This window comes from Nomascus leucogenys, chromosome 4, assembly GCF_006542625.1.
Source record: "Nomascus leucogenys isolate Asia chromosome 4, Asia_NLE_v1, whole genome shotgun sequence".
NCBI lineage: Eukaryota > Metazoa > Chordata > Mammalia > Primates > Hylobatidae > Nomascus > Nomascus leucogenys.
Genome location: NC_044384.1, coordinates 91,606,538 through 91,620,045, shown reverse-complemented (window position 1 = coordinate 91,620,045; position 13,508 = coordinate 91,606,538). Strand labels below are relative to the sequence as shown.

Genomic DNA, 13,508 nt, shown 5'->3' with positions numbered 1-13,508 from the left:
CTACCTGTCAGAGGATTCTTTAATCCAAGGGTCTGCAAACCATAACCTACAAACCTGGCTGCTGATTTGTATAAATAAGATTTGATTAGCACACAGCCACGTGTGCTTGTGAACATCTCATCTCTGGCTGTTTTTGTGCTATAACAGCACAAAATTGTCTGCTGGAGTTGTTGCAACAGAAATCGCGTGGCCTGCAAAGCCTAAAATATTTACTATCTGGCTTTTGAGAAAAAGCTTGTCAAGCCCTGTTCTAAACTATGAAAACAATGTTGGAGGTTGCTTTATTTACCCACAGAGCCGTTGATGGGGTGAAGGGAGAGGGGTGAAATGCAGTCACACGCAAATTCTTATCTTCCTGAGGAGAAAGCCTTAGGGAGCACACTATAGTGGAAACTGTCTTTAGAGAGTAGCAGACTTGGTTGTGAGTTTAAGGAACTAGTGAAATGAGAGTTCAGTGAAATTCTCAAATTCATGAGATCAGAAAATGGATAATATGTGAGTCAACTAAATAACCGAAAGCAAAAGGGGGAAGTCAACAGAGTCAAATAGCAAATATAAAGATAGAAAGAGTCAAATCAAATGCATCCAACTTCACACCAAATGTAAATGGCCTGAATTCCTCTTTGAAAGACAGAGAAGGCCCTGCCATAGCTCTGGGCTTTTATCTTTTAACAAATACATTGCTCAGTAGCATTAAGTAAGGCAAAGCAATAATGGGTGGTTGAAAAATAAAGGAATGGCCAAAGAGATGCCAAGAAACTGCAAGCTAAAAGAAGAAAAGAGAGAGAAAAAAACAGGTAGATCAGGATTAATATCAACACTGAAGCCCAAATAAGACAAGTGTGAATGAGATCAGGCACTATTGGAAGACCTGACTGTAATCTTTAAGGCATCAGACAACATAAAATACATAAAGGAAAAACTATTGAAAATCTGCAAGGACAGGAAGGTTAAATATGATAATGGGAGGAGATTTTAATGTACCTCTTTTGGAATAGGACAGTTCTAGTGGGCACAAAATAAGTGAGGACATGGACAGGTAAATGTTGTAATCATGAGCAATTTCAGATTCTAACAGCAATTTGAAATAACTCCTATTCTTGTTATCTATAGCCGTGTAACAAACCATCCACAAATCTAGCACTTTCAAAATAGGCATCACGCCTGAGCTCGCTAGCCTGCAGTCTGGCAGGGCTCAGTGGGACGGCTCATCTCCCCTCTGCGTAGTATCAGCTGGGGCTGGAGGCTCCACAGCATTGCATCTACATGGCTGGTAAGGCTCCTGCTCATGGGCTTCTCCAAGGCTGCATGGATTTCTCACATCTCAGAAACGAACAGTCCAGGAGACAGGCAGTGCCAGGGACTGCAGAGCCACCTGGCCGTATTCTCTTGATGCAGGTGTCACAGAGCCCAGGTTCAGTTGGGGAGGACTGGCAAAGAACTTCAGGACTGTGCTTTAAAACCAGCACTATAACTTCGAACCCTAGTAATGGAGTTGTTTTGTTCCCTTGTGTCTGCAGAACACTTACAAAACCAATCATTCATGTGGCTATAAACAAATCTAACCTACCTCAAAAAATTGAGATTTAACTGGCCATGTTCTCTGATCAAAACCCAATATCATGAGAAATAAATGATTAAAAGATTGGAGAAGAAAAATCCCTTATCTATTTGGGAATTAAGCAACACTCTCCTAAATAGCCAGAAAGAAGAGATTGATGTGGGAAGTGTGGGCCCTGTAGGGCGTTATGAGACGTAGGCCCCGCTGCCTGCCCCAGCCCCTACATCACTCCAGCTGCCCCCCAGCACCAACTGTAGATGCTTTTCTTTTGTAAATTCCATGCCAGTGCCCACCTCAGTTGCTGGTGGCTTCACTGTGTTTGCAAATGTTGTCCCCGATGTGGATTGAAATTCATCTATTGCCTGAAAGCAATGAAGTATGTGCTTTGCACATTGTGTAAGCATACGTGTTTATTCAGTGCGTCCTGGGTTCTCACCCCTTGCCAGGTGATGGGTTGATTCAGTGTGCTGGGGGTCTCCAGGCGGGGGGGTCCACATAGTTTTTGCTTCATCAGAATCTGCTGATAAGGCCAGTTCAGGGCAGAGATTAGATGGGCCAGCCTGTGGGCACTCTGCCTAGCGCCATCTGCCTCTCCCACCCCAGGCAGGTGTCAGGTGGCTGCTGCGCCCTGTGTCCGCCTCCTGACCTTGAGAACACCCAGGTGGGGGAGGAAGTGGGCCGCGCTCGGGAACCCCCACCCCGCCGGCTCATGCAGCGAGCTGGGTCCCAGGGCTGGAGGCACCTCATTAAACCGCCTGAAACGTGTGTAACTCTAGTCGGCCCCCGTAAGGCACCGGCAGTACATGTGAAATTAAAATTACCGAGAGGCCCCGCTCTCCTCCCCACTGTGGGTGGGCAGCCTTCATGCGGAGGCCAAGGCCCGGAAGCCAGCAGTCCTGGGAAAGATTTGGCCCCAATGATAATGGGCCCAAGAATGTGCTAGGCCCAGGGTGTGGTCCAAGTTCCTTTCTTAGCTAACCCCTCCGCCCTGAGAAGCCTCCCCCACTATACCCACACATGGGGCCAGCTGTCTTGAGCGCCTCCTGCTCAGACCCAGGTGAGGTACCTGAATGACAAATGTTGAGAGTTTGCAGTTACTCCCAGAGCTACGGACAAGGGGCAAGGCGGGGCTGGAGGCACCGGCTCAGCAAGAGGGGTCCCTTGAGCCTTGGCCTGCAGGGAGGTTTTGCTCAAGGAGTGTCCCTTGAGCAAAATATTGCACTTTCTTTGCTCTCTGAAAGCCTACCAGGCAGTCTTCCCAGAGGTGCTTCCCGGGAAGCCCGTGGAGAAGATGCATTCGACACCCAAGGCCTTATGGAATCAGTCCCAGGGCCTGGAGGGTCGTAGGGAAATGTGTGAACATGGCTCCCCTTAGGCCAGGGGTAGACGCAGGCGCAGGGAGGATCAGGAAAGCCCTGGATCTTGTTGACACCCCGGGATATGCCCCTGTGTCTACTTAGATGTAGAGCACGGGGCAGGGGGAGGGCCAGCTCTTGTGGTTTTAGCCTCCTGAGAGTCTCCCTAGACAGCCCACAGGGGACACTGGGCCTCATGCGGCCTGTCGGGATGGTGTCCAGGATGTGGGGACCAGATGACAGCTGTCACCCACTTGCAGGGCCCGGCTGCCCGGTGGATGGGAACGGCTGTCCCCATGACAACCCAGCATGTCCCTTGCCTCTCTTGCTCACCGGGAAGAAGAGACGTCCGGGCAGCTGGCAGGTGGGGCCAGTTCTGGAGGGAAAGAGGCCCTGTGCCTCCCAGAGTCACCCCGAAATCATTAACGGGGAGACAAGCACACAGAGCAGCTGGCCGATTGCGGCTCTGAAGGTCAGAGATGGCCACCGGCTGTGGGAAGGCCTGTGGCTGGGGCTCTGACGCCTGCTTCCTGGGCAGGGGCTCCTTCCTCCCTCTCTGTCTCTGGGGTCCCATAGGAAGTCAGGGTGGGGCCTGGTGTATGGCTTCCGCTGGCTTCCTGGGTGTGTCTTCCTGCAGGGCCAGGACCCCCAAAGTGTTCCAGTGACTTCAGGGAGGGGGAGCCAGACCAGGAGCTCCAGAGGTGCCCTGTGGGGAGACGGCAGCATCCCAAACACGGGGGAGGGGGGTACGACCAGCCTGGGGACAGATAGCAGCATCTCAGCCATGGGGGGCCGTGACATCAGTCAGGAGGGGGTTAGCAGCATCTCAGACATGGCGGGGTGATGTCCAGCCCAGGGGAATGAGGGGGGGTGACGTCCATCCTGGGGGAACGGGGGTGACATCCATCTTGGGGGGGATGAGGGGTGACGTTCATCCTGAAGGAGACAGTAACATCCCAAACATGGGGGATGATGTCCAGAGTGGGGGTCTGCAGGTCTTTACGGGCCCCTCAGCCTCCCCTTCCACACCCCAAGTACAGCACCCACAAGGCAGGTGCCTGGGAGGGAGACACACCTGTCCCCTGCCTGAAGTTTCTCAGCAGGATTTTGGGCACAAGGTGAGTAGTGAGCTGGTCTCAGCACTGAGCTTGCAGGTGGAGAAGGCGGGCCCCTGACTTTAGGGCGCTCTGGGCGGGATGAGGACAGACGTGGAGGAAAGGAGGGATCCCAGCAGAGGCAGCAGTGGATGGGGGAGGGCTTCACCGCAGGGAGAGTGAGGCTGAGCGGTGCCCTGCAGGACAGATAGGAACTCCCAGGCTTGAGCTGTGGACAGATAGGAACTTCCACAGCCAGGAAGGCCAGGTGACGTGGAGGGCCCCAGGCAGCTGGGCCAGCGCGGGATGGGGCGTCAGGTCAGCGGGGCTCTTCTGTGCTGTGTGCAGCATGAGAGTCTGTACCCCACCTGTACTCAGGACCCTGCCCTCCGATGACGAGGTCGCTTCCCTCTTGAGCACACGGAACACCACCTTCCTGCTACACTGTTCCCACGGCGTTTCCACAGGCCCAGGCCACTGTTGTCATTTCGCCCTCCCCACAGCCCTAGGAGGTGGGCACTGCTGGTGCCCCGTTTTACAGATGTGGATGCTGAGCACAGAGTGGCTGAGCTGCTCGTCTGGGTCCCCCGCCTGGGATGCCACCAGTGTCCTCACACCAGCCTGCTCCTGCCCTGTGCCCATCCTCCTCCTGCTTAGCGATCCTTTCTCTTGCTAATGTGTGGGACAGGGGGCTCCCAGGGGCCTGGCCAAGGTAGCAGGTCCCCCCTACCATACTCCCAGTGCCATCCCTGGCTGCCTGGAGCTAGCTGTGTAGGGGCCCAGAAGCCCTCCCCTCCAAGGAGGTGGGCCTGTTCCAGGCTACCTTGGGCAGGCAGGGCCTTGGGCGGCCAGGGCCTCAGGAGGGACACAGAGGGCCCCACTCAAGGTCGCAGGCTGCACATTCCATGGGGCCTGGGGAAGCAGCCGAGCAGAAGGATGCAGCCCCAGACTAAGGCTGGCTCAGCGTGGCACCCCAGCGGTGCCCACACCAAGGGGACACTTGGCAGGGGAGGGGCTGTGGCAGGGCAGGGTCATGTCCCCAGCAGTAAGGCCAGTACAGGGCAGCCGGACCCCGACTGTGCCACCCTCAGCCCAGTGGATGGTGCATCTCACCTGGGCCTGGCCGGCTGCACTGTGGCGCCTGCCCCAGGCCAGGCTACCTTGGGCAGGGTGGGGACTGATGCTCCCCAGGGGGTGGGGGTGAGGGCGGGGGTGAGTGTGGATGAGGGCCCCAGCTGTGCCCAGCACGTCACTGGGGGCCCACAAGCTCTCAGCACAAGCTGGCGGCTGGGAGCAGCTGGCCACAGGCAGGCCCTGGGACAAAGGGCGCTTTGAGCCGCCTGAGTGCCTGCATCGCCCTCCGGCCAGCTGACCCTCCCCGGAGCCGAGGCTGGCTCTCTCTGTGGCTTATCAGGGCCGAGCCGGTGTGGAGTTGGAACAGCTGGCCCCAAAGCCCGCCAGCCGGGCTCTATGCTGTGGGGACCACTGCCCCCACAGGGAAGCGCCTGGCTCAGCACAGGCCCAGCCCTCTGGCTTCCTCACTATGGGAGGGGGTGAGACCCTAATCCCGGGTTCCCACAGCACCCTCAGCCTAACCCCTGTGTCCACCCCTCTTCAGAGTCTCCAGGCCCCATCTTGGCCTGATGAGGCCTCATTGTCTCCTAAAAAGTGTGGGCACAGATCTCAGGCTTTTCAGGGGTGGGTGGATTCCTGGCTCCAGTGGAAGGTCCCCAGGCCTAAGCCTATGGGGGCGCCTGGGAGGCCGGCTGTGTTTCTGCATCCTTGACCCTGGCCCCTTCCACAAAGCTCAGCTCTGATCCTTGGTATTTAATCTTCATCTTCCGCCGTCTTTAAAATTAATTTTCCTTTAAAGATATTGTAGAGCAGTAACATCAGAGACACCAAAATAGACAAAAGAGATAATAGAAGAGTAATATCAGAGACACTAAAGTCCTCGCGATAAGGGTCTGCGAAGCTTCCTTTATGTTTTGCAAAAAAATCTATATATTTCATCCAGAAAGACAGGATGTGAGCGCAGCTGGTCAGAACCAGTTATTTCAGGCTGCCCTGTGATCTTTCCCACGTGATTGATTGACACAGGGACCTTCTCTAGGGTCCTAAATTATGTGGTTCCAGCAGCATGGAACTTCAAAACACATTGAACCCCAGAAAATCTTCGCTATGTTGCAGATTCACCGGCTGATAAAAGCAAAACAATAGATAAGATGGCCAGGTCGACCTTCAGCCTTCTTGGAGAACACCGGTTCCACGGCCGGTTGCAACACGTTTGAGCCAAAGTGCGACCTTTCCCTCCTCTGTTCACTCAGAGACTAAAAATCCCAGATAAGCACCTGCTTTGCTAAACCCTTGCTGGCCCTCCGGCTTTGGGCAGATCTCCTGTTTATGCCGTTGTAACCCCACAACACCAGATACCAGCATGGGGCCGGTCTGCGGGGCCGTGCGTCTCCTCCTGTGTGACCTTGAGCTACCTTGAGCTTCCATTTTCCTTCTGCACCATGCACTGATTTCCTCTGGGTTGAGGTTGAGGGTCCCAGGGTCTGTCTGCCTAATGACAAGATTTCAGTACCAATAGTGAAGCCGTCAGTGGCAGTGACTGTGCCTTAGGGTGTCCCGTTGGCATCCAGGGCCCCCTGTGAAGGATGGCACCGAGCTCTATTCAACATAAGTCTTGTCAACGTTCCGATGAAACAAGATTAGGGGAATTTTACAGCTTGCCTGTGTTTTTCCACCCAGGGCCCTTTGCACTGCCTGCTATTTGTTTTCTGTCTTCATCCTGAGAGGGCTCAAGGTCTGCGTGCCATTTTGCAATTGACAAATGGCTTGTGCTTAGCTATTTCGTTTAATGCTGAACTAACAATAGTCAGTGAAGATTAAGAACTAAAGGCTCAAGGACAGCTACAGATGACCACAGCTGGAGTGTGGCAGATACTCCGGGCCGCTGGGTGGCCCTGAAGGCCCATAGAATCCTTTTGGAGACCTGACCCGCGGGAGCCCAGGTGAGCAACCGCCACGGGCCAGGGCCCCTCAAGGCACTCATTTCAGCATCAGAGAACGCACATAACATAAAATTCACCATTTCAGCCATTTCACAGTGTGCAATTTAGTGGCATTTAGTACATTCACAAGGCGGTGCAGCCAACACCTGTCCCTGGTCCCAGAGCTTTTTATCACCTCAAAAGGAAAACCATCCCCATTGCCCTTCTCCTAGTTCCTGACAAACATGTTCTTTTTAAAAGTTATGGTGAAATATAAGGCCAGGCACGGTGACTCATGCCTGCAATCCCAGCACTTTGGAAGGCTGAGGCGGGCGGATCACCTGAGGTCAGGAGTTTGAGACCAGCCTCGCCAACATGGTGAAACCTCGTCTCTACTAATAATACAAAAAGATTAGCCAGGTGTGGTGGCGGCTGCCTCTAATCCCAGCTACTCAGGAGGCTGAGGCAGGAGAATTACTTGAACCCGGGAGGCAGAGGTTGCAGTGAGCCGAGATGGTGCCGCTGCACTCCTGCCTGGGCAACAGAGCGAGACTCCCTCTCAAAATAAAATAAAATGGAAATATGTTTTACCATCTTAACCCTTTTTAAGATCACAGTTCATTGCGACCATCGCCACCATCCAGCTCCAGAGCCTTTTTCATCTTGCAAAACTGATGAAAGTCTGTCCCCATTAAACACTCACTCCCTACTCCCCCTTCCCCAGCCCCTGGCACCCACATCTACTTTCTACCTCTGTGAATCTGACTACTGTAGCGACCTCACGTGAGTGGAAGCAGATAGTATTTGTCCTTGTATAACTGGCTCATTTCACTGGGAGTAATGTCTTCAAGGTTCCTCCATGTTGCAGCCTGTGTGAGAATTCTCTTCCTTTTTAAGGCCGAATCCTATTCCATGGTATGGAGGGACCACATCTTCTGTCTCCGTTGGCGCACTGAGGGACACTGGGCTGGTTCCACTTTTTGGCTGTTGTGAATGGTGCTGCTGTGGACATGGGTGTGTGTGGATCTCCTTTAAAGAGACCGGGGACAGACTCCAGAGTGGAATTGCTGGGTCATACAGTAATTCTATTTTTTTTTCTGGCATGTTATTTAAATAGACTATTTGTTAGAGCAGTTTTAGGTTCACAGCAAAATCGAGTGGCTGGTCATTTCATGTTTTAAAGCAGCTGCAGCATTCTACATCCCCCAGCAGTACACAAGGTCCCAGCTTCTCTGGATCCTTGGGAGCACTGGTCACTCTGTTTGGGGTGGCAGCCACCCTAATGGATGAGAGGTGGCATCTTGTTGTGGTCTTGATTTGCATTTCCCTGATGATTAGTGACACTGGGCACCTCTCCGTGTGCCTGTTGGCTATCTGTGTTTCTTCTTCACGGAAATGACTGTCCAAGCCCTTTGCCTATTTTTTAAAAATTGAATTGTTAGGAACTTTGATTTTTTAAATAATTTTAAAGCACACAAATAATACCCCTGAGAGCCAACTTATAACACGTCCCAGGATGGACATGGATTCACACTCATGGTAGAACAGAGCTGGGGGTGCAGCGTGGGATGGCTGGCTTGTGGCCAGGGGAAAGACCCCAGAGGGGCAGAACCCACGGGGTTTGGCTTCCTGACCCTGAACATCCTTGTCCCGGGCCCCTCACTGGGTCTGGAGGAAGGAGGGTGCTGTGGTCCTGGTGGCTCTTGTGCCTGCACCTGGCTTGGGGCCATCTGATACCCACACCCTCCCTCCAGGCCAGACCCAGCTCTCCAACTGCCTGGCTGCCCACTAGATGACCACCAAGGCAGGGCGGCTGGTGGTGCTGACAGCTCTGTGAGACCCAGGCCTGTCTTCCCCACCTCACCCCACAGGGCTGAGACACCTCTCTGTCCCCTGGCAGGGCTGGAGGCTCTGGAGTCTCTCTTGGTTATCCTCTCTCTCCCAGGGCCGCTTTTGCAGCCTGGTGTCCTTATCTCATGTCTGGGTCCCCTTTGCCAAGGGTCCTCCAGCCTTTGGCCTGCACCCACTCTTCCGGCAGTAACAGGGCTACTTCCAGAACCACCACCATGCCCAGGTCATATCTGTGCATGTGAGTGGTGAGCCCTCCATGGTAGGTCTGGCCTCACCTGCCAGTGTCCTCTGCCACACCTGAGGACGCCTGTACCTTGTCCCGGGGCGGGGCTCTCTGCCATGGATGCCAGCCTTCCCTCCCCTAAGCTGCGGGTGACTTGACCTAGCCGAGCCTGGCTTTCCTCCTCTGTAAAATGTGAACAGAGGCCACCACCCCCATTATGTGGGTCTGTGTTTGTTCTGTGCACGTCTCGGTGCCCAGCTCTGAGGCCCTTTTGTCCGTGAAGCCATCCGCAGCCAGGAGGTGGCCTTGCTTTAGTCTGAAGGAGAGTGACCAGGGTAGGAGGGGCCTCTTTGTCCCTTTGGTCTGTTTGTGGTCTCAGTGGAGACCAAGGACGGCTCTTCTTCTTGTATCTATGGGGCAGAGCTCAGGGCCGCACTCCATCAGCGTCCCGGGCTATTGCATCCTTGACCCTGGGGGGCTTGCAGGCGCCACATAGATCTTGTGAGAGGCGCTTTGTGGGGCTGGACGATCCTGGGTGCCCCTCAGAGAAGGCCCTGGGGCTGGCCTTGCTATCAGTGGGGGAGTCAGGAAGTACCCCTGGTTCTGCACGTGTAGTAGATGGGGCTCTCAGAGGGGCTGGGGGTGGTGGGGGTGCTGAGCTGGCCTGAGAAGGGTGGTGTAACCTAGGGGGTGGAATGGAGGAGGGAGAGAGCACTCCAGGCACAGGGTCCTGAGGAGGCAGGGGCGCCCCAGGGAATGGGGGCACCTGGGGCCCATGGGAGGCTCTGGGGGAGACTGGGCAGTGAGCTCCCGGGAAGGAGGCCTCAGGGACAGCCCTAGACTCTGACCCTCATTGTCGACAGCAGGAGCTATGGCAGTTGCTTGAGCAAGGCGGGCAAGGGAGAAGTACCAAATGCGTGCAGGTTCTGGGGAGGAGCTTGAGGCCCCTTTAGTTCACCTTTGGAACTTAGGACCAAGTCTGCAAATACAGATGAACCCAGCGTTAGGAGGGTGGCTAGGGCATCACCCACCTGGGGTCTGGACTGCTGGAGCCAGGGGGAGGCAGGCCTGCCATTCTGTGAGCCTGCTTTAGACTGGGGATGTGGTCCCATGAATCAGGGGTGGGCCATGGCATGGCGTGGGGGACCAGCCCTCCTCCCTGTCCCCAGCTGAATGTGAGCTCCCTGGGGTCTTGCTGTGGCCTTGGCCCGGGGTGTTGTCCCGCACAGCCCGAGAGAGCATTTGAGGCTGATGGTGGTGGAGATAGTTTTATCTCTGAGCAAACATTCCATCTTGCTGTTTCCAGCCTAGAGATGGTGAAGGGACTTTTCCTTGGCTCTTTCCTGGCCTGCCAGCAGCACCAGCCTAATTAACCTGACAAGCAGGGCCTCCCCAGCCATGGAGCCTTGCACTGCCTTCCCACATCCAGCTGGATTTGGGGATCAGTGTTGTTTTCAATTATTCCTACCACCTTGTCCCACGGGCAGGAGTCCTGCCATCTTAGAAGGCCAGCCCCTAAACAGGTTCGCTGAGTGATAGGTCAAGACAACTTTAGAAAGACATGCAGCTATCCACAGCAATCCCTAATAGTTACTTATCTATTTCAAGGTATAACATAAGACACACCTATCATTTCAGACCTGCCTAGGACATGCCTGGAGAAGGTATTTAAGTAATTTTTAAAGTGCATCAAAACAAGGTCAGGCACGGTGGCTCACTCTTATAATCCCAGCACTTTGGGAGGCCGAGGCAGGCAGATCACCTGAGGTCAGGAGTTCGTGACCAGCCTCGCCAACATGGCCAAACCCCATCTCTACTAAAAAAAATACAAAAAATTAGCCAGGCGTGGTGGCATGCGCCTGTAGTCCCAGCTACTCAGGAGGCTGAGGCAGGAGAATTGCTTGAACCTGGGAGGCAGAGGTTGCAGTAAGCCGAGATCATGCCGCTGCACTCCAGCCTGTGTGACAGAGCGAGACTCTGTCTCATAAATAAATAAATAAAGTGCATCAAAACAAGAAAAACCCTGCTAAGGGCCAGTCTGCTGGGTGGTGGATGGGTCAGCAGAGCTGGGCTGGGAGCCGCTATGCCTCCCCACCAAGGCCACCGGCAGTTGGGTGAGCCAGCCTCTGTGCTGTCATGAGCACCCTGTCTCAGCTCTGGGGACTTGGAGCTCCGTGTTGCCATGGCCTTTTTCACGATGACCAAACAAAGGCAGGCGTTATGGTGTCCAGGCCCGGTCTCCATAACGGGCAGGTTCTCAGAAGCAAAGACCGACGAGACGGAGCTTCTGCTACCAGAGAGCTCTAGGCCGGCTCTTTAGAAGAGTCGTTTATTTGTTCCTTCATTCGTTCATCCAGCATGTCCATGTTGGGCACTGGCTGGAGCAGGTCCTGTTCTGGGGCCTGGGAAATGGGGGTGGACAAGACCAAGGTAGCCTCTTCTCTAAGGAGCTCAGCCGGACCTCAGCCTAGAGCCCTGGTCCCCAGGAGCTGAGGACAGAGGTGGGACCCACACCCCCCCATGAGGCCACAGAGCCTGCAGGTGTCCACACCTTTTGTTTTTTTTTGTTTGTTTGTTTTTTGTTTTTTGAGATGGAGTCTCGCTCTGTCACCCAGGCTGGAGGACAATGGCGTGATCTCGGCTCACTGCAACCTCTGCCTCTTGAGTTCAAGCGATTCTCCTGCCTCAGCCTCCTGAGTAGCTGGGATTACAGGGCGTGCGCCACCACACCAGGCTGATTTTTGTATTTTTAGTGGAGATGGGGTTTCACCATGTTGATCAGGCTGGTCTTGAACTCCTGACCTCGTGATCTGCCCGCCTCGGCCTCCCAGAGTGCTGGGATTACAGGCGTGAGCCCCCGTGCCTGGCCCACACTCTTTCTTTACCTTACACCCCCGCCATCTCCCGTATGCACCCGACCACATGCACCCCCACACCCCTGAAGGATTAGACGTCATGAGCCAAAAACATTTTTGCAAAAGGAGAGCAACTAAGCTCTCAGCATGCCTCCCCTTATCCATTGGGCCTGCCCCAAACACATGCTGGATGGTGTAAGTATCATTCCATCCTAATTAATAACATTTGGGAGCCAGCGATGGCAGTGTCCAGCTGACCGCTCATAGTGGACTCCCTGGTGGGGGCATGGCATGGGAGCAAGGCCAGCCACTGTCACCCAGTGGGAGCAGAAGTCCCCTCCAGGGCCTGGCTTCTGAGGGAGGACAGGCAGGAGTCCGCCGGAAGTGGTCCTGAGATGCCGTATGCCTGTGGCTTTGTGTGGCTAGTGCCTCTCACACGTGGGGGCTGGTTTCATCTTCCAGCCCCACACACCTTCCCCAAGGGCCTCCCATACACCCCAGCTGCCTGGGCGCTGGGCTCCAGCCTGCAGGTGGCCGCTGCGCTTTAAGTGTCACAATGGGCTGCACTTCACATGAAAGCTGCATTTTGGCAGTAAGTCCCCACCAAGCCCACTGAGCCTGGCCCTGCTGCATCCACACTTTACAGCGGAGGAAACTGAGGCCCAGCTTCCCACTTCTGTGCCTAGGGGGTGGGATCCAGCTCTGAGGGTCTTATTCCCACTCCTCCAGGAACCTCTGCCCTCTGGTGTCAGTGGAGTTGAGGAGGTGTTGGGGTGCAGAGGGGCCAGGTGACTCCCTGTAAGGGCAAAGTGGTCCAGAGGCTGCCTCTACCCCAGGTACACCAGGCTCAAGGGCCAGCTGTGAGGCTTTCCGGGGCTGGATCTGGTGGGAAAGTGCTTGTCACGGAGGGCACCCAGGGTTCCTGGCATGGGACCCCCTCTGACCCAGGCTGGGGTTCCTGGTGTGGGACCCCCTCTGACCCAGGCTAGGGTTCCCAGCATGGGACGCCCTCTGTCCCAGGCTGGGGTTCCTGGTGTGGGGCCTCCTCTGGCCTGGGTGGGCCTGGCCTGAGAGCTGCAACCTCACCTGGGCTCCACTGCCTGTGGACATGAGCTGAAGCTGCTTGGCCCTCCAGGGCCTCTGTGCGCAGGCACCACCATCCCCGGCAGGCCAGGACCTGGGCCTGCTGTTCTCAGGGTGTCCTTCAGTGGAGGCCCCAGCATTGCTGGGTCTGAACAGGTTGCAGGGTCTGAAGCCGCTCAAGGCCGAGCCTGCCTGCAGTGAGCGCCCCACTCTGTCCCCGCAGGAGATCGTGCTGGTGGTGTTCTTCGGGACAGAGTACGTGGTCCGCCTCTGGTCCGCCGGCTGCCGCAGCAAGTACGTGGGCCTCTGGGGGCGGCTGCGCTTTGCCCGGAAGCCCATTTCCATCATCGGTGAGTCATGCCTGCCCTGTAGAGGTCACGCCCAGGTTTCCAGACCAGGAAGGACCCCCACCTCATGACCCCTACCAGATGGAGTCCCCTAAGGACTGGGGAACCCCAAGGCCAGCAGGGGGTGACTGCCCAGGACCCAG

At 55.3% G+C, this 13,508-nt stretch overlaps 1 protein-coding gene across 1 annotated transcript in view; it reads left to right on the top strand.

Annotated features, from left to right (window-relative positions):
* The window catches only part of KCNQ1 (potassium voltage-gated channel subfamily Q member 1), a 397,426-nt gene that overhangs the window by 105,421 nt on the left and 278,497 nt on the right, over window positions 1-13,508 (top strand). Inside the window, exon 3 of the mRNA XM_030811467.1 lies at window positions 13,242-13,368. Within this exon, the coding sequence (XP_030667327.1) occupies window positions 13,242-13,368 (127 nt within the window). The remainder of the gene's footprint in view (window positions 1-13,241; window positions 13,369-13,508) is intronic.